At 41.4% G+C, this 25,436-nt stretch overlaps 1 protein-coding gene across 1 annotated transcript in view; it reads right to left on the bottom strand.

Moving 5' to 3' along the window:
- Nucleotides 1–25,436, bottom strand: part of LOC126184957 (pleckstrin homology domain-containing family G member 7-like) — a 196,878-nt gene that overhangs the window by 53,114 nt on the left and 118,328 nt on the right. The window contains exons 6-7 of the mRNA XM_049927632.1: nt 24,159–24,454; nt 22,959–23,201 (exon numbers count right to left, since the gene is read on the bottom strand). Coding sequence (XP_049783589.1) covers nt 22,959–23,201; nt 24,159–24,454 — 539 coding nt within the window. The remainder of the gene's footprint in view (nt 1–22,958; nt 23,202–24,158; nt 24,455–25,436) is intronic.

The raw sequence follows: 25,436 nt of genomic DNA, 5'->3' as shown, positions 1-25,436 counted from the left end.
CTAATATTTCTTCAGACAGATATTTGAAGAATTAAGGTCTTCTTTCAGTAATGCAAGCTGTCCTCCACATGTGCTTCGACTGTGTATCTTCCTGTAAGAACACAATATATCACACTCGGCATTTGACAGGTTTTATTTTAGGACGCTGGTCTTCATGATAGGTTCTGAGCTTTAGAAGCTATTCTTTCTTCTATCTTCTCATGAATTCATTTTGGAGCTTTTCTCTTTGATTAGCGTCTCTTCTAAGAACCTTCAGTATACTCGGTCAACGATTGGTTGGTAATGCAACTGTATGTTCTTCAGTTAATAAATGGCCTGATGTCAGTATTTCCGAATCACCCTGTGCAGCTGGTCGCGAGCTAATGGCGGCTTCTATTGCGACCAATATAGTTCAAAGTATTTTCTCAACTACTAGGGATTTTCACAAAGCCATTTCCAGGCAGAGTTTCGTTGTTTCGATCATATGCTCCCACCAGCCTCCACACCAAGCCGTCCATGGTACAATGAACTTAAAATGAAACACATTGGCCTGTGAAGTGCTGGCTGATAGTCATGTCCTCGAAGAAATGGGTGAGGTCTTTTAGTTTCGTGTTTGCAGCGTGAGATGTTTTTGCATTTCCAGGATAAATAGTATTTGGCAGTCCTCTCCTCACAGGAAATCTTCTGAATACGATCGAAAATTTTTCTGTGCTCATATACACACAAAAAAACAAACTTCTGTTCAAATGGTTCAAATGGCTCTGAGCACTATAAAACTTAACATCTGAGGTCATCAGTCCCCTAGAACTTAGAACTACTTAAACCTAACTAACCTAAGGACATCACACACATCCATGCCCGAGGCAGGATTCGAACCTGCGACCGTAGCGGTCGTGCGGTTCCGGACTGAAGCGCCTAGAACCGCTCGGCCACAGCGGCCGGAAAACTTCTGTGTTCGTGTCCTCGTAAGTATTATAAATGCAACGATTTTAGTCATATTAGTTGCAGTGAGACGAAGAGCCGTCATCCTTATTCAGTAAGATCCGTGTACTCACTATCAACTATCCAAAAAAGACAATCGAACGAACTATTTGAATAAAATTTATATATTTGAATATATAGTCAATTAATTTTGATCCAATAATGAGATTACTGCTCTCTGACTGTGGCCGGGAAATGAAACAGTGTGCTATCGATTTTGTTGTACTGAGTTTCATCCAGGAGACGAAGAATAGAAATACACACATAAGAAAAAAAAAACCAGTTTTGCATCATTCCGAGAGTTCCGGAACCTGTACAGAGAATTGGAATAGGGATCAGTATAAACATCATTTCCGCCCTTTTTATTGCTCATGAAAGCCACACATTGCATGTTGTACCACCATACAGCGAGACCTTCAGAGATGGTTGTCCAGACTGCTTTACACACCGGTACCTGTAATACCTAGTAGCACGTCCTCTTGCATTGATGCATGCCTGTATTCGTCGTGGCATACTACCCACAAGTTCATTAAGGCACTGTTGGTCCACATTGTCTCACTCCTCAATGGCGATTCGGCGTTGATCCCTCAGGGTGGTTGGTGTGTCACGTCGTCCATAAACAGTTCTTTTCAATCTATCCCAGGCATGTTCGATAGGTTTCATGTCTGGAGAACATGCTGACCACTCAAGTCGAGCGATGTCGATATCCTGAAGGATGTCATTCACAAGATGTGCACGATGGGGGCGCGAATTGTCGTCCAGGAAGACGAATGCCTCACCAGTATGCTGCCGATATGGTTGCACTATCGGAGGATGGCATTCACTTATCGTACAGCAGTTACGGCGCCTTCCATGACTACCAGCGGCGTACGTCGGCCCCACACAATACCACCCCAAAACAGCAGGGAACCTCCACCTTGCTGCACTTGCTGGACAGTGTGTCTAAGGCATTCAGCCTGACCTGGTTGCCTCCAAACACGTCTCCGACGATTGTCTGGTTGAGGGTATATGCGACACTCATCAGTGAAGAGAACGTGGTGCCAATCCTGAGCGGTCCATTCGGCGTGTTGTTGGACCTATCTCTACCACGCTGCATGGAGTCGTTGTTGCAAAGATGGACCTCGCCGTGGACGTCGGGAGTGAATTTGAGCTTCATGCAGCCTATTGCGCACTGTTTGAGTCGTAAAACGACGTCCTGTGGCTGCAAGAAAAACATTATTCAACAATGTGGCGTTGCTGTCAGGGTTCCTCCAAGCCGTAATCCGTAGATAGCGGTCTTCGACTGCAGTAGTAGCCCTTGGGCGAGGCGTGTCATCGACAGTTCCTGTCTCTGTGTATCTCCTCCATGTCCGAACAACATCGCTTTGGTTCACTCCCAGACGCCTGGACACATCCCTTGTTGAGAGCCCTTCCTGGCACAAAGTAACAATGCGGACACGATCGAAGCGCGGTATAGACCAGCTAGGCATGACTGAACTACAGAGAACACGAGCCGTGTACCCCCTTGCTGGTGGAATGACTGGAACTTATTGACTGTCGCCCCCCCCCCCCCCTCCCGGTCTAATAGGCGCTGAACATGCATAGTTGTTTACATTGTTGGGCGGTTTTAATGACATCTCTGAACAATCAAAGGGACTGTATCTGTGATACAATATCCACAGTCAACGTCTATCTTCAGGAGTTCTGGGAACTGGGGTGATGCAAAACTTTCTTTGATGTGTGTATGATACAAATTCGAGGTAAGGGACTCTTATTTTAGCACATGTGAAGAATAAGACGTAACGATTCTATAACATATTTTCGAGCGTGAAGAAAGTGGACCGGCGAAATCTATGCATGTTACAGCAAACGGCTTGGTTAATTGAATACTATCAGTAGGTACAGGAGCTTTTATCTCGCATCCGCATACAGTTCTGGCACTTTTGCAAGGGAAACTTTTGTGTGACCTTTTTAACTGTTTTTCTTCCCACTAAATACCAAAACGTATGCAGTACAGACAGTACTTTGACAATTCCTATATAGAGTATATGTACGTGCATCTGCCAATGAGCAGTTTCGCCGGCCGCAGTGGCCGAGCGGTTCTAGACGCTGCAGTCCGGAACCGCGCGACTGCTACGGTCGCAGGTTTGAATCCTGCTTCGGGCATGGATGTGTGTGATGTCCTTAGTTAGGTTTAAGTAGTTCTGAGTTCTAGGGGACTGATGACCTCAAATGTTAAGTCCTATAGTGCTCAGAGCTACACTCCGGGAAATTGAAATGAGAACACCATGAATTCATTGTCCCAGGAAGGGGAAACTTTATTGACACATTCCTGGGGTCAGATACAGCACATGATCACACTGACAGAACCACAGGCACATAGACACAGGCAACAGAGCATGCACAATGTCGGCACTAGTACAGTGTATACCCACCTTTCGCAGCAATGCAGGCTGCTATTCTCCCATGGAGACGATCGTAGAGATGCTGGATGTAGTCCTGTGGAACGGCTTGCCATGCCATTTCCACCTGGCGCCTCAGTTGGACCAGCGTTCGTGCTGGACGTGCAGACCGCGTGAGACGACGCTTCATCCAGTCCCAAACATGCTCAATGGGGGACAGATCCGGAGATCTTGCTGGCCAGGGTAGTTGACTTACACCTTCTAGAGCACGTTGGGTGGCACGGGGTACATGCGGACGTGCATTGTCCTGTTGGAACAGCAAGTTCCCTTGCCGGTCTAGGAATGGTAGAATGATGGGTTCGATGACGGTTTGGATCTACCGTGCACTATTCAGTGTCCCCTCGACGATCACCAGTGGTGTACGGCCAGTGTAGGAGATCGCTCCCCACACCATGATGCCGGGTGTTGGCCCTGTGTGCCTCGGTCGTATGCAGTCCTGATTGTGGCGCTCACCTGCACGGCGCCAAACACGCATACGATCATCATTGGCACCAAGGCAGAAGCGACTCTCATCGCTGAAGACGACACGTCTCCATTCGTCCCTCCATTACGCCTGTCGCGACACCACTGGAGGCGGGCTGCACGATGTTGGGGCGTGAGCGGAAGACGGCCTAACGGTGTGCGGGACCGTAGCCCAGCTTCATGGAGACGGTTGCGAATGGTCCCCGCCGATACCCCAGGAACATCAGTGTCCCTAATTTGCTGGGAAGTGGCGGTGCGGTCCCCTACGGCACTGCGTAGGATCCTACGGTCTTGGCGTGCATCCGTGCGTCGCTGCGGTCCGGTCCCAGGTCGACGGGCACGTGCACCTTCCGCCGACCACTGGCGACAACATCGATGTACTGTGGAGACCTCACGCCCCACGTGTTGAGCAATTCGGCGGTACGTCCACCCGGCCTCCCGCATGCCCACTATACGCCCTCGCTCAAAGTCCGTTAACTGCACATACGGTTCGCGTCCACGCTGTCGCGGCATGCTACCAGTGTTAAAGACTGCGATGGAGCTCCGTATGCCACGGCAAACTGGCTGACACTGACGGCGGCGGTGCACAAATGCTGCGCAGCTAGCGCCAGTCGACGGCCAACACCGCGGTTCCTGGTGTGTCCGCTGTGCCGTGCGTGTGATCATTGCTTGTACAGCCCTCTCGCAGTGTCCGGAGCAAGTATGGTGGGTCTGACACACCGGTGTCAATGTGTTCTTTTTTCCATTTCCAGGAGTGTATTTGAACCATTTGAGCAGTTTCGTGAATGGAGCTATCGCAACCGAAGTCGCCATCTATATCGTGTAAGTCCATCCTGAAGGAACCAGTTTAATGTACAATTTTTGATTTCGTTGGAATGTCAATAGTATTCCGACGAGTGCAGGGAAGCTTTCCTGCTGGGCAATCTGTATCCGACATCGTCTTGCCAATTGCAATTTATGGGCAGTGAATTTGTCATTAACCTATCTGAACATCGCACATTATAGATGAAACGCAGAATCCATACTATTGTGTGAAATATTTTACAGTACGGACTATATTTTGACGCGTCAGTGGGACACTCCCACGTCTTAGTAGTCAAAGCTTGCTGGTATATCTTTTGCGTTTGTGGTAGAGTATCATCAGAGATTTCTTGTTGAGGCCAAGTGTCAGGTGGTTTGGTTCTTCGTCTATATCTACATGACTTCTCCGCAGTTCACAGTTAAGTGCTTTGCAGAGGTATCACCAAGCAAGTTTCAGCTCCACTCTCGAACAGCGTGTGGGTAAAACGAATACTTCAGTCTTTCGGTGTGAGCTCTGGTTTCTCTCATTTTATCCATATGCAGATGAGCGTCAACAGAATATTTCCGCATTAGTCAGCCAGGAAAGCCCAACCACCGTTACATGGAAGACTGTTTTCCAGTGATGTACCACGTGATACCAAATCTGCTGAATGAGTTGTGGTGGGGCAATGTGATGGGGTCAGTCACTCTTGAATTTCTTATACTCGGCTACAAACAAGCGTATCCCAGTGATCTGGTTCGCTTCGTATCTAGTCCAATATCACCATGGAATCACCATGCAATATTGCGTTTGCCGTGACCAAATCCAGAAGACTGGCAGAAATACCTCAGAAGTCACGAACCCAGTAAGGCAGCTAATAACTCAAACCACGGAAGCGTCACCCTTTTGATAGTGGATACCTTGTTTTTACTGGCGAACATACATAAAATGTGTTTATAGCCTCAGTGGTTCTAATATACAGCACAGCTCCGTATGGTCTTTTTGAGGTATTACTAAATACATGAAGTTGTGAAACTCCTAGCATTTGACTGTGCAGTCGTATCCATCTCGGTATTTTGAAGGTCTGCAGATGAGCAAGTTGGGAAGTCCAAATTTTCCATCTGGAGACCAAGTCTGGAGGCAGAATTTCTTCCCATTGTATGCCTCGACACCACGTATCCTGAAAAACAATCCTTCCTGCTATAGATATTGGTCGAAAGATGCCAAGAGAATAGTAGAACCTCGCTGGCATGAGCGGTAGTAATTGGCGTTTTGTAGCAGGTTCATTTTGTGGTTTATTAGCAGTGAGACAGTGATCGAAGAAAAGTGAGCGATTCCGGACCACAGCCCAAGACATCTTTGAATGCCTGTGCTTTTGTATCCCATACACCCCTAGATATACTAGAATTCGTAGCCCATGTTGGCATTAGAACTTTTAATTGTTACAAGAGACCTATCAGCTGATACAATATGGATATCAATTCACTGTTGTCCACGCAACTGGGGGTAAAGTGGTCCACGATAATACTTTGTTCCATAAGCTTTGCTTGATTAGGATATGTGCCCCTACGTCTCTTGTAGCCAATTCACGTAAGGTTGCAGAAACGAGAAATGGGCTGCATGTGAGGCCAAATGATATGCTTGTAAACCTTTAAATTATGACATCAGTAATAACTTGCGAAATTGCATCTTCTGTCTTCTCGACGAAAAACCAGAAGAATCTCGTTAAATCTCTGTCCTTTCCGTGCGACAACAGTCGTAAAAATGCTTGAGTGCCATCTCCAACATTTGTTTTCTGGAACATCCTGAAGCGAATTAATGTAGATAGCATTTCAGGCAACAGATTGCGTCCTGAGTATAAAGTGTCACCAAGTGACGGTACATCGTTTTCCCTCGATTAAGCATAAAAACAATTCTCCACTCTGTAATTCATATTCTTTCTTCACTGTGTGATGAGAAAGGTAGAAGAGAGCATTTGCAGTTCCCTATGTTGTGATGATTTTGGCTAGTTCATTCTGAACGTAAAGCGACATTTGAGAGTGACACATATCATGAAACTGAGAGTTGTTAGAAAAATTGCTTTGTAACGATATGAAATGCTTCTTTGCGTTGCAAAATTTCGAAGATAGGATCATACCTTTCTTTCCTAGGAATACTACTACTCTTCATCATCTTGAACGTATCACGGAATTCTTGCAAAATGGAGATATGTTTTGGTCAGATCGATCGGTCTTGTTGATGTTTTATTCCCGTCAGTGCGTGGTTCACTGCAACAGGTCTGACAATAGCACCAGACCTGTCCACTCAAAATCCATCCAAATCTCGAAGGAAAGAGAACTGCAGAATCAATACGGCGTATTGGTGTGTCGTCTTTTATTATTTTTCAGTGTTTATTTTCAGCTATAAGAATCTCAGTATGGTACTGATTGTCGTCATCCTTGGTATCAGCAAGTTGTAGGATCTGGATGGTAATATCTTGCGGGAAAGCTGGAAGTGATAGATATGTGTTCCAGCTTTCAGAAGCGGAGAATGTCAGCGTGTTATTTCTGCAATCTCCTGTCAGCGTGAAGTGAACAACTCTGCAGTCTGTGCACGTGGAATGTGGTGACGCAAATCCTGTAACAGCTAATGGCTGATGGGTGAGGACTCGTAATTGCAAGCTGTTAACTAGCTCTGTGCTGATGAATCTGCATTGGCTTCCAGCGTCCAGTAAACAGTGCATACGTTTCTTCAGGTCCGTCGGACCTGTGATGTAAATGTAAGCAATTTAAAAATACGTTAAGTGAGGCAGTTGAATACCTGTCCTTCCCACTGAGACTCGCTGTTCTTCATGGCAGACAGACACTTATGAGACTTCTTGAACCTAGAACATGTACCTTATTTTCCTTAATATTGTTCCCCCTTTTACACACAAAAAAACGAGGGCGTGAGGCTTTCAACTTATCGATCGTATGTCTGATGCTCCATACCTTCGTACGATCTTTTGCCTGATGATGACATGAGTCACAAAACATGCAATATTTAGATTGTTTCCTTTTCGTCTTTCTGCCAGCCTTCTTTCCTCTCTACTTCCAAAAGAACAGACAGCCATTAAGAATCAAGACACAGAGGAATTATTGACATTCAGTTGCAAGTGGGTATTGATTTACATCAACGAGGAAAGATGAGAATGTGTGCTGGACTGGGATTCGAACCCAGTTCTCCAGCTAACTAGGCTGATGCACTGACCACTACACCCTACAGACGCAGTGGTCATCCAACCTGCACAGACTACTCTAGCACATCTCCCATCGCAAGTCGAAGGTGTATCACAACAATCCTCATCGTCCTTAAGAACTGCAGCAAAACATTTCGGATGAGAGTGCAGCAATTCCAGCAGTCCAGCTTTGGTCTGCCTTCAGCAGAGTACTGACCAGGCCCAAAAGTGCCAAGAGATGAATTTGTGGCCACTTTAAACATCTGCTATAGTAATGTCAGTACTGTATTTCCTTTCCTCTGCTGTGTTTCTTTGTACCCTGGAACTCTGTTCTCCGGGCCACTTTTATTCGCCCCACCCTGAATATGTGATGTCTGTTCTTTCGGACATGTCCAAAAGAACAAACACCATTTTGATCCAGCAGCAATTATGAATCAAGATACAAAGGAATTAATGGCATCTAGCAGGTGTTGAAAGATGTGAAAATTACCGAACTATCGGTTTAATAAGTCACAGCTGCAAAAAAATTATGCGAATTCTTTACAGACGAATGGAAAAACTGGTAGAAGGCGATCTCGGGGAAGATCAGTTTGAATGTTGGAACACATGAGGCAATACTGACCTTACGACTGATCTTAGAGAAAGATTAAGGAAAGGCAAACCTACGTTTCTAGCATTTGTAGACTTAGAGAAAGGTTTTGACAATGTTGACTGGAATACTCTCTTTCAAATTCTAAAGGTGGCAGGGGTAAAATACAGGGAGCGAAAGGCTATTTACAATTTGTACAGAAACCAGGTGGCAGTTATAAGAGTCGAGGGACATGAAAGGGAAGCAGTGGTTGGGAAGGGAGTAAGACAGGGCTGTAGCCTTTCCCCGACGTTATTCAATCTGTATATTGAGCTAGCAGTAAAGGAAACAAAAGAAAAATTCGGAGTAGGTATTAAAATCATTGGAGAAGGAATAAAAACTTTGAGGTTCGCCGATAACATTGTAATTCTGTCAGAGACAGCAAAGTACTTGGGAGGGAAGTTGAATGGAATGGACAGTGTCTTGAAACGAGGATATAAGATGACATCAACAAAAATAAAACGAGGATAATGGAATGTAGTCGAATTAAGTCGGGTGATGCTGAGGGAGTTAGATTAGGAAATGAGACACTTAAAGTAGTAAAGGTGGCTATTCAAAATGGTTCAAATGGCTCTGAGCACTATGGGACTTAACATCTGTGGTCATCAGTCCCCTAGAACTTAGAACTACTTAAACCTAACTAACCTAAGGACATCACACACATCCATGCCCGAGGCAGGATTCGAACCTGCGACCGTAGCGGTCACGCGGTTCCAGACTGAAGCGCCTAGAACCGCACGGCCACACCGGTCGGCGGTGTTTTGCTATTTGGGGAGCAAAATAACTGATGATGTTCGAAGTAGAGAGGATATAAAATGGTCTGGCAATGGCAAGGAAAGCGTTTTTGAAGAAGAGAAATTTGTTAACATCGAGTATCGATTTAAGTGTCAGGAAGTCGTTTCTGAAAGTATTTGTATGGAGTGTAGCCATGTATGGAAGTGAAATATGGACGATAAATAGTTTGGACAAGAAGGGAATAGAACCTTTCGAAATGTGGTGCTACAGAAGAATGCCGACGATTAGATGGGTAGATCACATAACTAATGAGGAGGTATGGAATAGAATTGGGGAGAAGAGGAGTTTGTGGCACAACTTGACAAGAAGAAGGGACCGGTTGGTAGGACATGTTCTGAGGCATCAGGGGATCACAAATTTAGCATTGGAGGGCAGCGTGGATGGTAAAAATCGTAGAGGGAGACCAAGAGATGAATACACTAAGCAGTTTCAGAAGGATGTAGGTTGCAGTAAATACTGGGGGATGAAGGATCTTGCACATGATAGAGTATCATGGAGAGCTGCATCAAATCAGTCTCAGGACTGAAGACCACAACACCAGCTGTTAGGGGGCGTTGATTCTCTTCTTTTGTTGCACTCTCATGCACTGTGGCAGCTGTGGACTAGTCTGAAATATTACTACCTCTTATTTTGTGGGTGACTATGGCTCCCCTCACTTCATCATTTAAAAATTTCATTACTTTCATTACGTCGTTTTCAGTGACTTTTTCTCTTCTAGAGTAAATAATTCAGCATTGAACTACGTCTTCAGGAAAAAACCATACAGAATTATACGTGCCAGCATACACGTCCATAATAGTCCATTTCTTCGTCTAGGGCAGGGCTTAACAACTGGCCGGTTTTGAGCGCGAGTACTCGCGTCTGCTCAGGCACGTGCTCGCGAACAGGTACAAGGGGGAGGAGTAGGGAGGGGAGGGAGGGAAAATGCGCGCGCACGTTTGAATAGGGCCGCAGCGTGCCTATTGAATTCGCGCCAACTGTGTAACGTTTAAAGTACTACGATCAGCTCTAACACTCGCTTCGCTGGTTAAGAATTATGTCAAGTCGCCGTTGTGTAACCCCAACCATGCTTTCGAAGTTCAACCCCCATTGGGAGGAATTGTATCTGTTTACAGAAAAAGAGGGTGTTGCAAAATGTTTAGTATGTCACAAAACGCTGAATTCTTTCAGGAAATTTAAATTGCAGCGACATTATATGTCGTACCACGCGAAAGACTACGGAAGTGGATAATGTGATGGACCAGATCGTGCACAGGAAGTTATTAAACTTAAAAGAAAGCTATCTGAAGAAGATCTGGACGACGAAGAAAAATCAACTGTGGGAGCTCTCAGAGTGAGTTACAAAATTGCTTTGCTTTTAGCAAAATCCCTGCGCCCCTTCACTGATAGCGATTTAATAAATGAATGAATGGTAGTTAAAGCGGAACATTTGTGTGCATCTCAAATTGAACAGTTTCGGATTGTGCCATTATCTAACATGACCGTTATGCGTCGCATACAGGACATGGCAGACGACGTCCAGAGCCAGCTTGCAAATATCTGTAAAGATTTTATGGCGTATTCTCTAACTCTGGACGAATGTGTTGATATCACTGGAACAGCGCAGCCTGGCATATTTATTAGAGGTGTTAATAGAGATCTTCAGAGGAGGGAGAAGCTCCTCGATGTAGTAGCCATGAAGAACACTACAACCGGAGGTGATATTTTAAGTAGTGTTGTAGAAAGTGTTGAAAATATCGGATTGTCGTGGCATTCTTTAGTTTCAGTGTCTACAGACGGTGCACCAGCGATGACAGGGAACAAATCAGGTTTCGTTGCGCTGTTGAAGGAGAAAATGCAAAAACTGACTGTGCTGAATGAAATAAAGGGCGTTCACTGTGTGACCCACCAGGAAAACTTATGTGCAAAGAGTATCACTCTAAAAAATGTGACGAGTGTTGTTGTTCGTACAACCAGTTATATAAGGAAGCATGGGCTACAACACAGGCAATTTAAAAGCTTTCTTGAGGATGTAGAAAGCCTGCCTTATCACAGCGAGGTCCGCTGGCTTAGTCGTGGCGAATTATTAAATCGATTTTTTTGCCTATTAGATGAGATAAATATGTTCATGGAAATAAATAACATGTGTGTTCCTGAATTGAAAGAGCCTTCATGGAAGTGTGATCTCGCGTTCTTAGCAGATTTAACTAGCCACCTGAATGCTTTAAACATTTCCCTACAAGGTAAAGATCTGTTAATTACTCATTTCATAGATCGAATAAGAGCTTTTAAAATGAAATTGACACTTTGGGTGAGTCAGCTGGAAACAGGAAATCTAGCTCATTTTCCTAAATTATCATCCATGCAAGATGTTCACAAAGACTGTGAACGTTATTCACATAGTTTAGTTGCCCTTAAGGAAGAATTTCAAGATCTGGCAGCACTAGACAGTGATTTTTATCTGTTCTCCTCTCCATATTCAGCGAAAATTGAAGAGATTCGTCCTGAGCTGCAACTAGAAACTATTGACCTGCAGTGTGACAGAGAATATAGAGACAACTTTCAGAACAAGAAAAACATTTTGGAATCCTACAGACACTTCCCTCAGGATAGATTTCCTCTTTTGCACAAACTGGCGGTTACAATAATATCAATGTTGGGTTGCACGTATGTTTGTGAACAACTATTCTCTGCAATGAAATGTAACAAGACGCGCCTGAGAAACGCGTTGTCTGATCGAAATTTAAACTGCACGCTGCGCCTACAATGCACAAGAACAATTACTACGAACATAGACCCAATTGTAAAGGGCAAAAAGTACAAGATACCGAGAATACCACACTTCAGTGACACCTTTTATTGTGTAACAGTTCACAAATTAATACGAATGTAGAGGCATACACTAAGCTAATAAAATTATGTGGCACGTGTACATTCTCCTTTATTTGTTTCATTTGTTGCAGTAATAATTCGTGAGTGATATCCCTGCAGGTGGCCACGGATTTACATTGACTGGCGGCAGCTGTTGTGTGGCTCACGTGACTCTCCCCACTCTCCGCTCTGGTCCGGTAGTGGGGGTAGCGTTCTCGCGCTGCTCCCTGCTCGCGCCTTGCTGCTCACAGCTTGCTCCGCGAGCACGTATGTTGTGAAGCACTGCTCTAGGGCATATAAGACTTGTATGCGTTTGACAGATTCAAGATATGAAGCATTCAGAATGACTATTGAGGCATGTGGCATCGTTCTCAAAGCTTCAGGATATCGAGATGAGTTTGAATTATATGGTTATTGTCTCTATAGCGAGAAACCAAGATTCCTTTTAAGCCTTTATACGAATCAGCAGTGAGTGTAGTGCCTTCAACCAGGTTCTTTGGGCTCGCATGCAGGAGGACGACGGTTCAGTCCCGCGTCCAGTTATCCTGATTTAGCTTTTCTGTGATTTCCCTAAATCGCTTCAGGCAAATGCCTGGATAATTCCTTTTAAAGGGCACAACCGACTTCCCTCTCCATCCTTTCCCAGCCTTCCCTAATCCGATGAGACCGATGACCTCACTCTCTGGTCTCCTCCCCCCAAAACAGCCCAACCCAACCCAGGTTCTTTGGCTCATCCAGATCTTCCAAGTACTCTCGGACGAGGAGGTGCTTGTCTATAGCACAGACTGAAGGATTTCTGTTTGTAGAGGACTGAAACTGTTCCGAGAGTCGAGACCACTTCTCTGTTTCTCTTGAGAATACCTCTAATCTGATGGCTCGAAGTTTGAAGGTATCTGTCACAAGTGCAGGAGCTGCTGTCAAAATTGAAGCTGTTGTACACGTCAGATTTTCAACCGATGAGGACAAATTATCTGCAGTCCTTCTTGTTGCCTTCAAAATTACCTGATTGGCGATGTAGACATAATCTTCGCACTTCGTGACGTCAGCGTCACAGTCTGTGTTGGAAAGCAGGTCCTGAACTGCATCATCAAGCTCTCTCAAACGATCTAACGTCTCTTACATCCTAGTTCGAAAGTAAGTAACTTATTAACTGTATCTTTGCTTGTGCCTCAATTTCCGAACTGAATTGTGGTACTAGTGTTTCAGTTCTTCGTTTCCCTTTCAAATTGCGCAGACGTAATTTTGTATCCGTCTCAGTCATTGTATCTTGGACTGCCGTTGCATGTGAACATTCGAACAATGTGATGTAAATTACTGTCAATAGATGGCGCTCTCACAGATAATTGCTACTTGGGAACAAAAACTGTAGTAATATAAACAAACAACAGAAGGCGCTGCTTGCTGTTCAACATTTTATAATCTCAAAGCGTCAATACTTCCACTATCGATATACCACTATAACAACAACAGCACAGTCTAATATATACAGTCGCGACACTCTCGCAGATTTTTTTTATGCACAGCGACAACAGCGCCCCAAGCGGTGGAGAAGCTACGCTGCTGAATATGGTATTCCGTAAATGTAAACAGTATCATTTATATTAACTTTTAAGATGGTTTTTACGAAAGGCAGCGTATGTAGCGCAATCAATTGCAGTAATAATAGGAAGAAGACACCACATTTGTCGTTCTTAAGGTTTCCTAAGGACCGTGAGAGGTATGAAACATCACATTAGAGCGCTCTTTATTTACGATTTTTTCTAACCTGTATTGAATAATTGAATTTTTTTCTTTTTTAGGAGCAAGAAATGGTTAATAAATAGTAAAAGACAGGACCTGCTGCAAAAAGATGTCCTTTATTTGCAGAGTAACGTGAAGTTTTGTGTTGCCGGCCGCGGTGGTCTAGCGGTTCTGGCGCTGCAGTCCGGAACCGCGGGACTGCTACGGTCGCAGGTTCGAATCCTGCCTCGGGCATGGGTGTGTGTGATGTCCTTAGGTTAGTTAGGTTTAAGTAGTTCTAAGTTCTAGGGGACTTATGACCTAAGATGTTGAGTCCCATAGTGCTCAGAGCCATTTGAAGTTTTGTGCGTTACATTTCGAGTCAAACCAGTTCATGAGCGCGGAAAAGAAGACATTGGTATGGAATGCAGTTCCGACGTTATTTGACGTGACGAATAAGCCACTACTAGTGACGATGTAGAGAAAATTGCCATACAAACGAGAAAGTGTTACTGCAAAAACAATAAAACTGTCTCCTGACACAGAAGAAACAGCTACCACAAGTGTTACTACACAAGAGACACATATAAAATCACTAACAACGGAATCTGCAACACAGACATCTTTTGAAGACGAAATGCTTAGATTACGTGAAATTATTCGCGTGTTGGAAAATCGTGTGAAATGTAAAAAAGTGCAAATCATTAGACTTCGTACAAAATTACTACGTGACAAGGAAAGTGCCCATCGTAAGAATAAACTGCAACCACAACGTCACAGGACACAAGTACAAAAGGACAAGCTCATTTTAAAAAGTATTGGTTCCAAGTACTTGAAAAAAGATGCTCTCGATTTATTGATAAGCCAAATCAGTATATCATTGAATGGAAAACGTGGTGCGAGATGGAAAGATGAAACTAAATTATTTGCACTTAATTTGTTGTGTTATAGTACTCAGGCATACGGTTTTTTATCACACTGTTTTAGCCTTCCATCAGTACGTACCTTACAAAGTTATGTGGAAGATATACAATTAAATTGTGGGATAAATAATAACATATTTCATCTTTTAAAGCAGAAAGTGCATCAGTTACCAGAAACTGATTTAATTGTTAATTTGTCTATGGATGAGAGGTCATTAATGGAAAATTTGATGTGTGACAGATCTACGGATCGTGTTATTGGATTTAAAGACATGGGTTTCATACGCACATCTGTGGTTGCCAATACTGCATTAGTTAAAATGATTAACGGCATCTTCTCAAATTTTAAACGGCCATTAGTATACTATTTCTCCAAAGGACCAGTAGGTGCCACCCATATGACGCGCATGTTTTTTGAAATTGTAAAAAAACTCACAGAGATTGGATTGGTTGTAAAAACATGTGTGACTGATCATGGCTCGAATTTTGTTGAGTGGATGCACAGACTGGGTATCACACCAGTTAATCCATGCTTAGTACACGAATGGAGACCATCTACTTTTTTATGTAGGACAGTACTTGTAGATGGCAGCCAAGACTTAGACGCAAATGACAAAGTTTATTGTCATTTTAAAAGCTATGAAGGCAACTTTGGAAGCCTGTTTATTTGTACAGAAAATGTCAAAGAATTTTTAACTCATTCTGAGACTAAGATGACTTCTGCTTTCGATGAATATGCTCACATAAGTATTGTGGTGCTTTCTTTGTGAACATGTTGATGGACATCCCCAATTTTCCACCTGGGTGCTGTGCTGAAACCAAGCTGCTGTTTATGAAAGTGAGGCTCTTTTACATTATTAAATTGAGGAATCAAGACTTAGTTTGTAGGAGCAAGAGAAGAAATAAAAAAGTGATGAAGCTGGCTCATTTGGGTTGCTAAAGTGTTACGACTGACTCATTTAATTTTATTTTCGTTAAATGTATCAATGGGATTCAATAAAGTTTTAAAAAAGTCATGCTTTTTATTGAGATAACATGATACCACGAAGAATAAGATGGAAATTGTATTTTTGGAAGCAGGCTTCCTGCAAAGCAAAACGTAATGAAAAGTGATGTGTTGGTCCATTTTCACACAAGGAAGATGATCTGTATAATTCATATGTGGAATCTACAGTGTGTATTCTCTTGCTATCAGTGGAATAAGTGCGATTGTATGCTACTTCTTAATTATTTCTTCAAGAATATGTTGCAGATTATTTCACTTCATTCAATAGTTCGTGCTCTGTTTACTTATATTTCACGATCATTTATGTCTCTCGCTGTTCTCCTAACACTTGTGACACAAAAATATACTAACTATTTTGTAAATTACGTACAAAACGAATTAAAAACAAACATTATTTTCACGTCGCAACTGCCATCAGAGGAAGGCGAGCTTTCTGGCCGCTAGGGGCACTAGTGTCACCTGAACTGTCAAATGGTAACAACTTTCACAGCAGTAAGTGTCGCGACTGTATATATTAGACTGTGAGAACAGTGCGTGCTCTTCCAGGTACGGATCTGGGAGGGGGGGGGGGGGCGGCAAACCGGACTATCTGCCACGGGCAATTCCAGGGGGGAGCCAAATTCATATTCTTGAAGAAAAGAACCTTGGTTCACAAAGTGCCTAGCGTCCAGCGCACGTTAGCCTATCGATTGCTCATATGATTTTGAAACGCATCCCTATTGCTTTTGGAACATTTTTGAACACATTGTAAGTTGATTTCTTAACGGATCAGAAGTTGAATTTGAATGCGCGCATACTGTACGTGATGTCTCTGCCTGGAGAATCTCCGCCGCATCTAGAAATAAAAATTTTCTCTCAGACAAAAGAGGACGGGGCTATACGAGCTGAGCTGAATAAAGCCGATCGGGTGAGTGCCAGTCGCTGTTTGTTTATGTGGTTGGGTGTGCGAATGATAGGCGTGGTTGTAATTATCAGCGAAATCCACAGATTCAGACTATCAGAGTGGAAATAAACGACTAACAGGAATAGCAGGTAAAAAAGATTACATATTATCTTCTCGGTATATCCAAGAAAATGAAATTTTGACAGAAAATTTTTGCCAGATCGCTACACTACTAAAGGCCAGTTGTACAGTTTTCAGCTAGCAGCCGTCTAATTCCATGCTCGGAACAGCGCGGAAAACGCGTTGTACGAACACATAATAACACCTAACAGAGAATAAACGCGGGATAACTAAACCGGTGGTTCTGGCAGGGTTAGTGAAGTTAAGTTTTGACAGTGGCAGGAATAATTACAGAATTAGTGACAAGGTTGTTTGGTAAAACGAGGAAGGAGAAGAAACGAAGACATCACACAAATTATATGGAAGACTATTATGATTCCAAATTTAGATAAAAATTTCGTATTACTACTACTTTTCGATCTCATACTTGAGAAACTGGAGAACATGAATGAAATGTAAAACTCTTGCCTAACATAAAACTTTTTGGTTGTAGTAGGCCTAATAGGCATTTGATATTAGTGCTTCGTGAATTATATTCTGTCGTATTATTTATGTAAACTAGGTAGATAAAGATGACCATTTGCGTCAAAACAGTCTCGCTAACTTGGCATGTGTTACAATTGCTGCTATTTTAGAAAGGTCTGTTTCATTTTATCTAGCAGACAGTCACAATGTAGACGTAATCAAATCGAGAAACCACACCAGTCTTAGGTACTAATCGTATTAACAGCTTTTTCAGTATTAGACAACGACATTTTGATTTTTCACGTAGCAAAACGATTGAAGATCTTTGACGAGGTAATAGATTCTTTCGCAGAAAGGAAAGCGCGCCGTGTAAAGCTGTAGCAAGATTAGAGAGAGGAAAAAAAAAGTTGGGATCTAAAGATTGAAGAAATGTGTACTGTCTTGCTTGTCTCTTGTCTTGATTTTATGTTTCCTATATTTAATTTTATGTAACACAAAGGAGAAAGTTATTACCTTATAGGCAATAAAGAGTACAAATTTTCTGTAGAGTTCTTATTCTTCCGGTCACAAATAATCCGACTCAAGATTAATTGCGAAGTTTTTTTTTTTTTTTTTTAAAAAAAAGGATTAGGATGTCAAACTAGCCGAAAGAGGTTTGGTACTGCACTTCGGCACACTTAAGGCCAAATAACATGTCTTACATTTCCTCGAACTTATATGTTTTATATGTCAAACTCTTCAGAAAGACGTTCGCTACAACATGAACATATTTTTGAAAAATCGACTTCTTTTTAACACTTTTGACGTCTCAAACACTCGAGGTTGAGGGGGGCGGGGGTGGAGGAGAGGGCCACTTTCAAGTTTTTGCCATGGTTCGGGAATGTTTTAGATCTGTGGCTGTGCTCTGTTTGTGTGTGAACTTCACAGTACTTACAGAGTTTATTTAGTGTGCATTTGAAAAGCGTACTGCTTAATTGTTGCAACGGGGTTATGTGACTGCAGACTGCATTGCTATATGCTGTCTCCGCTCTTACCTCGATTCGAGGATGTGAAACAAGTGGACACTGTGTCTCTTCCTGCTGCTGTACTTCCACTGCACCATGTTGGAGCTTCCTGAGTTACAGCACCATTTTATACTTCTTGTATTAATTAACAAGACACCACGTCTAGTTTCTTTATTCTTACGTGTACAGTCAGGGATGAATATCAAACACAGTATTTATTTACAATTCTCAACAACATGTAGGCCCTTTCAAGGCCTAGTGACTGTGATGGCGACTGAACCAATGCGAACGAAATTTGAGTCTTGCACTTGCTCGTATCGATGCGTTGCGAGTGCGGCCAGAGACCCTATTACTTTGTCGCAGGGTGACATATTTCGCGGTGTCCCGATAGGAGGCGGCAAAGAAAATTTAGCAGCGGGTGCACCGGCATGAGGTCTGTCTTTCTCGGTACGCTGGCTGGTGTTGAAAGGTCTTCAGGGCAGAAGCGGTGTGCTACACGCTGGACGGATCGCACCCAATGTATATACCCAATGAAGAGGGATGGACTCTGGGGTACGCTAATGCAGTGTCACGTTTAGCCGTAATCATCCCCCTGTGTGGAGCATCGCAATCGACCGAGGGTTACCGCCGACTAGACCTTAAACTCTTGGCTGCAAGTTCCTGGTGCATATTTCAGTGATGATTGACTGGAATTTTATCTGCGCAACTGGATTATGTTGAATATGGTGAGTCTTAATTTATTAAACTTGAACCAATGGTTTTGATTCGTTGAAGACCCATTCTATTGTAATGCCTCAGGTCGCACTTTGGCGGACTAAAACAAGAGTAACCATGTTAGAAGCCGTTAACGCATTTTATATAGGTTTTTTCATATGCTGAGGGTAACTTTTACTTGGTTACTTCTCCTGAAGCTCAATAGTTTTAAGGCCACGTGCCGTGTGCTGCCTTTGGTATCGCATGAACCTCTCTTTGTATACTAGCCTGAAATTATTTTCGGCATGTATTTCATTTTCATGGCCTTTTTATTGGATGTATTCTTTTTCATTTACAGTTATGTTGTTCTGCAAAGAAGCGATAGAAGAAACAGTTAAAGTAATTACCTTCTTCCTTAAATGAGCTGTTAAATTTCGTCTCTGGATGTTAGTGTTTTGGTAAACCTTCATGTTATTATATAAATGCGTTCTAATCGTACAAAAAACTTCTTTTCAATTCCCCTCCCCAGGAAGCATAACTGTCATTTGGTAAAGGAGGTAGAACACAGTCCATTCATATTTCTGCAAACACGATTACAAACCAAACCAAAGGATGATTATTTCAGAATCTTCATAGGAACTCCTTAGGATGCTCCGCAGTACTCTTACAAACATCACAGTGAACGTTTAAAAGGTAATGCTGACCCTAAAATAATAAAATCTGCTTACGAAATAATGTAATTACAGATTAGACGAAACTCGCTGAGAATGGCGAGTCATGTGCTGTGACAGATTTCAAAACAGAAGCTGGATAAAACAGCTAAGCAAATTAATGTTTGCGAGATGCACGTGAAGGCAGATGTATAATATTTCTATGCATGATTGATTTATTACAAACGAAACAATGATTATTAAAACACTCATATCATTTAAGCTGCGACTTCTGAAAACAGCATCACATTATTTGGATGAATTATTGTTGCTGAATGTACTTACTGTGACATACATTTACTGATTGGAATCATTTCTCACAACAGCTGCATAAAAAATGGAATTGTTCTGTTTGTATTTACTTGTTTTGGCTAGTGATGAGCATCGGGGTTCATGCTGGGTCTTCAGAGCACTCGCCCACACAGTCAACAAGTAAGTTTATAGTATCTTAGCGATGACCAATTATATATTCGTGAATAAAAGAATTTTTATGTTATAATGTTTGATTAAAATTAGAATAATGTGTAAACTGGCGCCTACGGCAATATAAGTTAGGACAGTGATGGACACCTAGACAACAACAATGCCAATTCTGATTGGTCTGTCTCTTATGTAGTTGAATTTGATCTAAAGAGTGAAGCATATCGAGTTTGCAATTTATCTCATATGTGATCCAAAATGAAAAACCTAAAAATAACTATGCAGAGTATTTCAGGGGAAATAGTAAATATTTTGGGAGGAGATAGTAGAGACTAATTCGAATAAAACATTCCTTATAACATGTGTACATTTGTTATTCGATACAAAGATGCAACTGTTAAAATATAATACAGGCAAATACATACAGAAGATATAAGCCAAGGCAAATGATTCAATCAAGCTCCACCTCCAGTTTCAATGCACTTTCGAATTCGCCTGATTATACTGTGTGTGACTCTTCTGAGGTCGTCTTGCCATTCTTTTATGAGGGCAGCACTATTCACCACTCGGACAATCAGTTCGTCTTTTATGATTTTCTTTTCTTTGTAGACTACATCTTTCAAACGCCCACACTGCCAAAAATCTGATAGGATGAAGTCCGGAGACCTTTGTGTCCCAGAAACATGATCCTTTCTGCCGATCCAGCTTCCGGGGAATGTTAAAATTATATGATGTGTCATCTGACGACTAGAATATACAAGTGTATCGTCATGCTTGGAGGATATACCCATCCTTGTAGGCAAAGGAACCTCTCCTAAAAATTTTGGTAGTTCGTTTTCAACGAAATGTAGATAATGGGGCCCTGTAAGACGGTGCGCTAAAACTCCAGACCAAATCAGCTAACTGTCTGCCATACCATACCACAGATTTACGCACAAGCTTTCTTGAAAATGTGTTTTCACAAAGGCAATTATCCAACGACAAAATTCCATCATCTACCTTCACCTCTTTTTTCGAAGGTATGAAATCCGCTGTAAATGATTAGGATAGAGGCATACGTAATGTCTGCCTTATTCTTGTACATGGAACTCTGATATGTTTAAATATTGTTCGTGTACTTGTTGAACTACCACGTTCTGTCAGTTAGACAATTTATTCTCCAGCCACACACCTTTCATTTTCACATTCAGGGGAGATATGACTGCTGCACACTTCATCAGTCCCATGCAGCTTACTGAAAACACGAGTAAATCCCCTTGAATCTGGTACTCTGAGGTTAAGAAAACGTCTGCCTTATTCCCTACAAGCAGCAGCAGCGTTTACATTACAAAACCCATACTCAGCAGTTGTAAATACATGCAGCATGCTTAAACGATACGGCAGAAGTGGCCACCAGATTATAATCGCTATTAGAGATTAAAAAATGAATTACATCAACTCAAGCACAGCTTTACAACTTTAACTTCTATATAGAAATGCAATTGAAAAATAAACCCATAGCTATTAGAGTGCAACATGTCAAACAAAAACTTGTCTCTGTAACCAGCTGTATCTTTACAGCCAATAAGAACTGGACACTTGTTATACGGAATGTTTTATTCGAATCAGTCTACACCACCACATACTAAATTATTTCCTGTTCCTCTTGAAACACTCTGTACGTTTTAAGAATACTGCTACAGGTAAATACTGGTCCTTTCTTAGTATTTTAGTCACTGAAGATTAAGCATTTAGGAATTTGATAAGATCCGGTGTAACTCTAAGCTCTAATGGACAGTTGTTGAAGCATGAGATGTTAAATTGCTACACTCACCAAATCGCGTAAGTTTCGTGACAAACAAAAATAATGAGTGTAGTCGAATTATTAGTGATAGCTTTCTATTTTGAAGTGATAGTAATAAGGTGAGCCGTGGAACCTAGAAGTAGCTCTGTCAATGAGTAAAAAGAGTTGCAAGAACGTAAAATGAAACATTATACGCCAAAATTAGTAGCCCATTGTCATAATTTTGTTTCAAAACACAAGGAAGACAGTATGGAGCAACTGAGATGTAATAAGTGGTATGAAAAGAGATTAGTTGGTGTAAGAACAAACAGATAACCTATGTTTTGTGCTGAAAATATAAATATGATAATGAAATATTAGATGAATCGTGGTAGAGTTATCAAAGTGGGAAAGAGAAAAAGAATGCAAAAGTAAAATAAATTGTAGTATACCAGAGAAAGAGATGGGGGAAAAAGCTGAAGGGGTAGAAGAAAAGTGAAGAACAGTTTAAAAGTGTGAGAGTGGTTTGATAAGAAACTTACAAAATAATTTGTGTTTTAGGGTGATAGGTTATAAGTTTGACTTGATTTATGTAAGATTGACGAAAATGAAGATAAAACCAATGGTGTTCACGTAGGTAACGACAATTACAACTTTATATTAATGTAACTGATATGTTTACTATGCTAGTGAAGTACATAACTGTATGAATGTGCCATAACATAAGACCTAGAGAGGCTAGTAAAATAACTGATAGGGAAAAATATCAAAATGAAATAAAAAATTCACATGATGACTGCTATAGCGTTTACGAGAACCCAAACAGAAACGTATATATCAAGAATACCTTATGACAACCTCTGACAGAAAATTAAGTCACAAGAAAGGCGATGCCTGCAGGTTGAGATTATACTCTGAAATGTGTTGTTACAAGCAAAATTGTCGGTAACGATCATAGGCAAATGTAAGAATAGGATTTAACGTCCCAATGATGAGGAGGTCAGTGGAGTGTATGCTCGTAGATTAAGGTGTTTCTCTGGTGTGTAAATAGATAAAGAATCTCCTCAAGCTCGGTACCCTTTAGTTTCCATCACCGCAAGAAAAAAAAAATCGTGCAAGTAACGTATGCACAAGCCTTACCTTTACTTGATCAGATGGGGCTTGAAATGTGTGAATGGTAACAACTTGTTGAAATCTGTTCAAGCTCACTAAAACAAATGCATTTTCCAAGCGACAACTGGCGCTTTCCAGGGTTGTCACGTCATGAATGAAGAAGCGATCTAGTGAGAGTGGTTGTTTGTACACAATGTAGCGCACTGCAGGTTCATTGGAAGGTGACCCACGGCTGCATGAACTTGCCCAGTTCTCAGAAATGGATGATTTCTGAAAGAAACGGAAATAGAAGCTTTGGTTTACTGATACAAGAAGATTTTACATTTCTCTCTTTTACATTTTCTAAGCTTTTGCTATCAAGCATTCACCATTCAAGCGTGACTTTGTTAAACCATTTCCATGCCAGAAGGCTTTTATTATCGTTTATCAAGCAGAATATTCCAGTTTGGTTTACAATAAATCTGAGAATCGATGTGCTAAATTTTTCGAAACTACTTTGGAATCGATTGGACTGAGCACATAAACTACTATGTATATTAATACAAATTTTAAACGGTCATTTGTTCTGATTTCTATTTCTTTTATTTCCCTAATTCCTTTCAGGTTTTTTTTTAAATATTTAATTACAAATACGTGCGTCGTTCATAACGTGTAAAAGAATCAAATGGTACTACATAGTAGCAGTTTCCAGGACTAAAATGACTAATACGAAATTTTACTAACAACAATGAGAATGACTTTTTAGACGATGACTGTTGTTGCACTGTTAAATGAATAAATAAAATTAAAATAATTATTTGATGGTTAGCATCATCTGACAGTTAGGATGACATGCATTGCTGAAGAACTTTGCAATTATGATTATACTCTGAAGAAATCATTTTCCTGTACCAATACTGAGGAAAGCTATAAAATTAAATTATTTGTCACATGCGGCAAATGAAAGTAATATACGACTGGTCTCAGATATTAAAACAGCTCGCTCCGAACTGGAGGCAACGATTATATGAGTAGAATCTAATCGTAATTAATGTTAACAAATTATTCCACTTTAGAAAGTTCTTTAGCTGCCAGTAATCGACATTTTTAAATCGCACGGAGAGTTACCGGAAAATGTGTCACTGAAGTAAAGTAACCTTTGAACTGAGTATTATCTTTTTCTATAGAGGCGACTGTAAAATCTTGTTGTTATGGTTACTATATTTCCTTAACTTTACAAGCATATACCTTTTTTGATAATCCTTTCTTCTTCCGTGTAATCAAAAGCATGTCATCAAATAAGACGACGTACATCTCCTGTGGCTTTCCTGTATCCCAAACTTGCAATGGACCTTCGATAATGATTTGCCTTCTAGGGCTAACAATAATTCTGTCACATGGTTGCTTCATAAGTGCAGGTTTCAGAAATTCTGGAACATAGACTTTAGAGTCCAGCTCAAAAACTGATGGCCACACTATGTTTCTCTGTATTTCCAAAAGTCTTTCAAAATTTTTCAACCATTTCATCTTGTCATCTAGCTCCCCTGCAACAGAGAAAAAGTGATTAACAATTATGACGACATTTTAACTCACACGTCATCAAATCTTAAACTAGGAGCAGGGAGTACTCTTATGTATAATAATAGTTGGTAAACGTATGGTTTCTCCAAGCCAGTCCTTAGATATACAGTCCTAATTATCTCTACAAATACTGCAAACTATCTGCTCCGTTAGGCACTCTACTCTGATTCAGCCACGAACTATTTTCTGCAAAGTGTGTCACATGACATATTATGCTATGAAACACAGAGAGAGTCCAGATTAAATCAACAAAACCTGCCTGTTGTGTGTGTGTCCACCGCTACTATTTCTGGACGGAGTTTTGAAAAACAGACTCTATACACTGACATCGAAGATCAGGTGCCGTCCAAGTTCTGGCTTATGTCATATATGAATACATAAAATTACTTTTTAATGAGATTCAAGTCTTTACGAGTGCAGAATTCGTTACTACAACTGTAGCCGTCTGTGGTGATATTAGAATAATAATATGGAAGGCTGTGATTTGGAAAAAGATTTTGTGAGGTATGAAGTGGCACACTATCACTATATGAGCGTGAATGTATAGTAGTCTACACTAGTAAATACGAGTATCAATCGAAAAATATTACTGAAACGATGTAGAGAAAAACGAGCAAATACGAGGGAATTACAGGAAGTAAGTTACACATTATTATTTCAGACCAAGTAAATTTTATTGAATCACGCACTACACTTCAAAATTCGGAACGTTCTACTTATTGCTCAATTCCTCGATGACAAAATCTGCTCCTTGGCCTCGGAACCATTCGAGAACCAATGTTTGAACGACTTAATCGGAAAATCTGCAGTTACTACGAACCAGTTCCTGGACTGCCTGGTCTCTTAGTCTGTGGTCGATGTTGATGACCTTATTTCCCTACCATCTTCACCCACGTCTGTGCTATCTTGCTCAAATTTTTGATGCCATCTTCACAACGGCTGGAT

Source organism: Schistocerca cancellata, chromosome 4 (assembly GCF_023864275.1).
Source record: "Schistocerca cancellata isolate TAMUIC-IGC-003103 chromosome 4, iqSchCanc2.1, whole genome shotgun sequence".
In the NCBI taxonomy this organism is placed as follows: domain Eukaryota; kingdom Metazoa; phylum Arthropoda; class Insecta; order Orthoptera; family Acrididae; genus Schistocerca; species Schistocerca cancellata.
The sequence above is the reverse complement of the archived record's forward strand: the minus strand, read 5'-3'. Positions and strand labels throughout refer to the sequence as shown.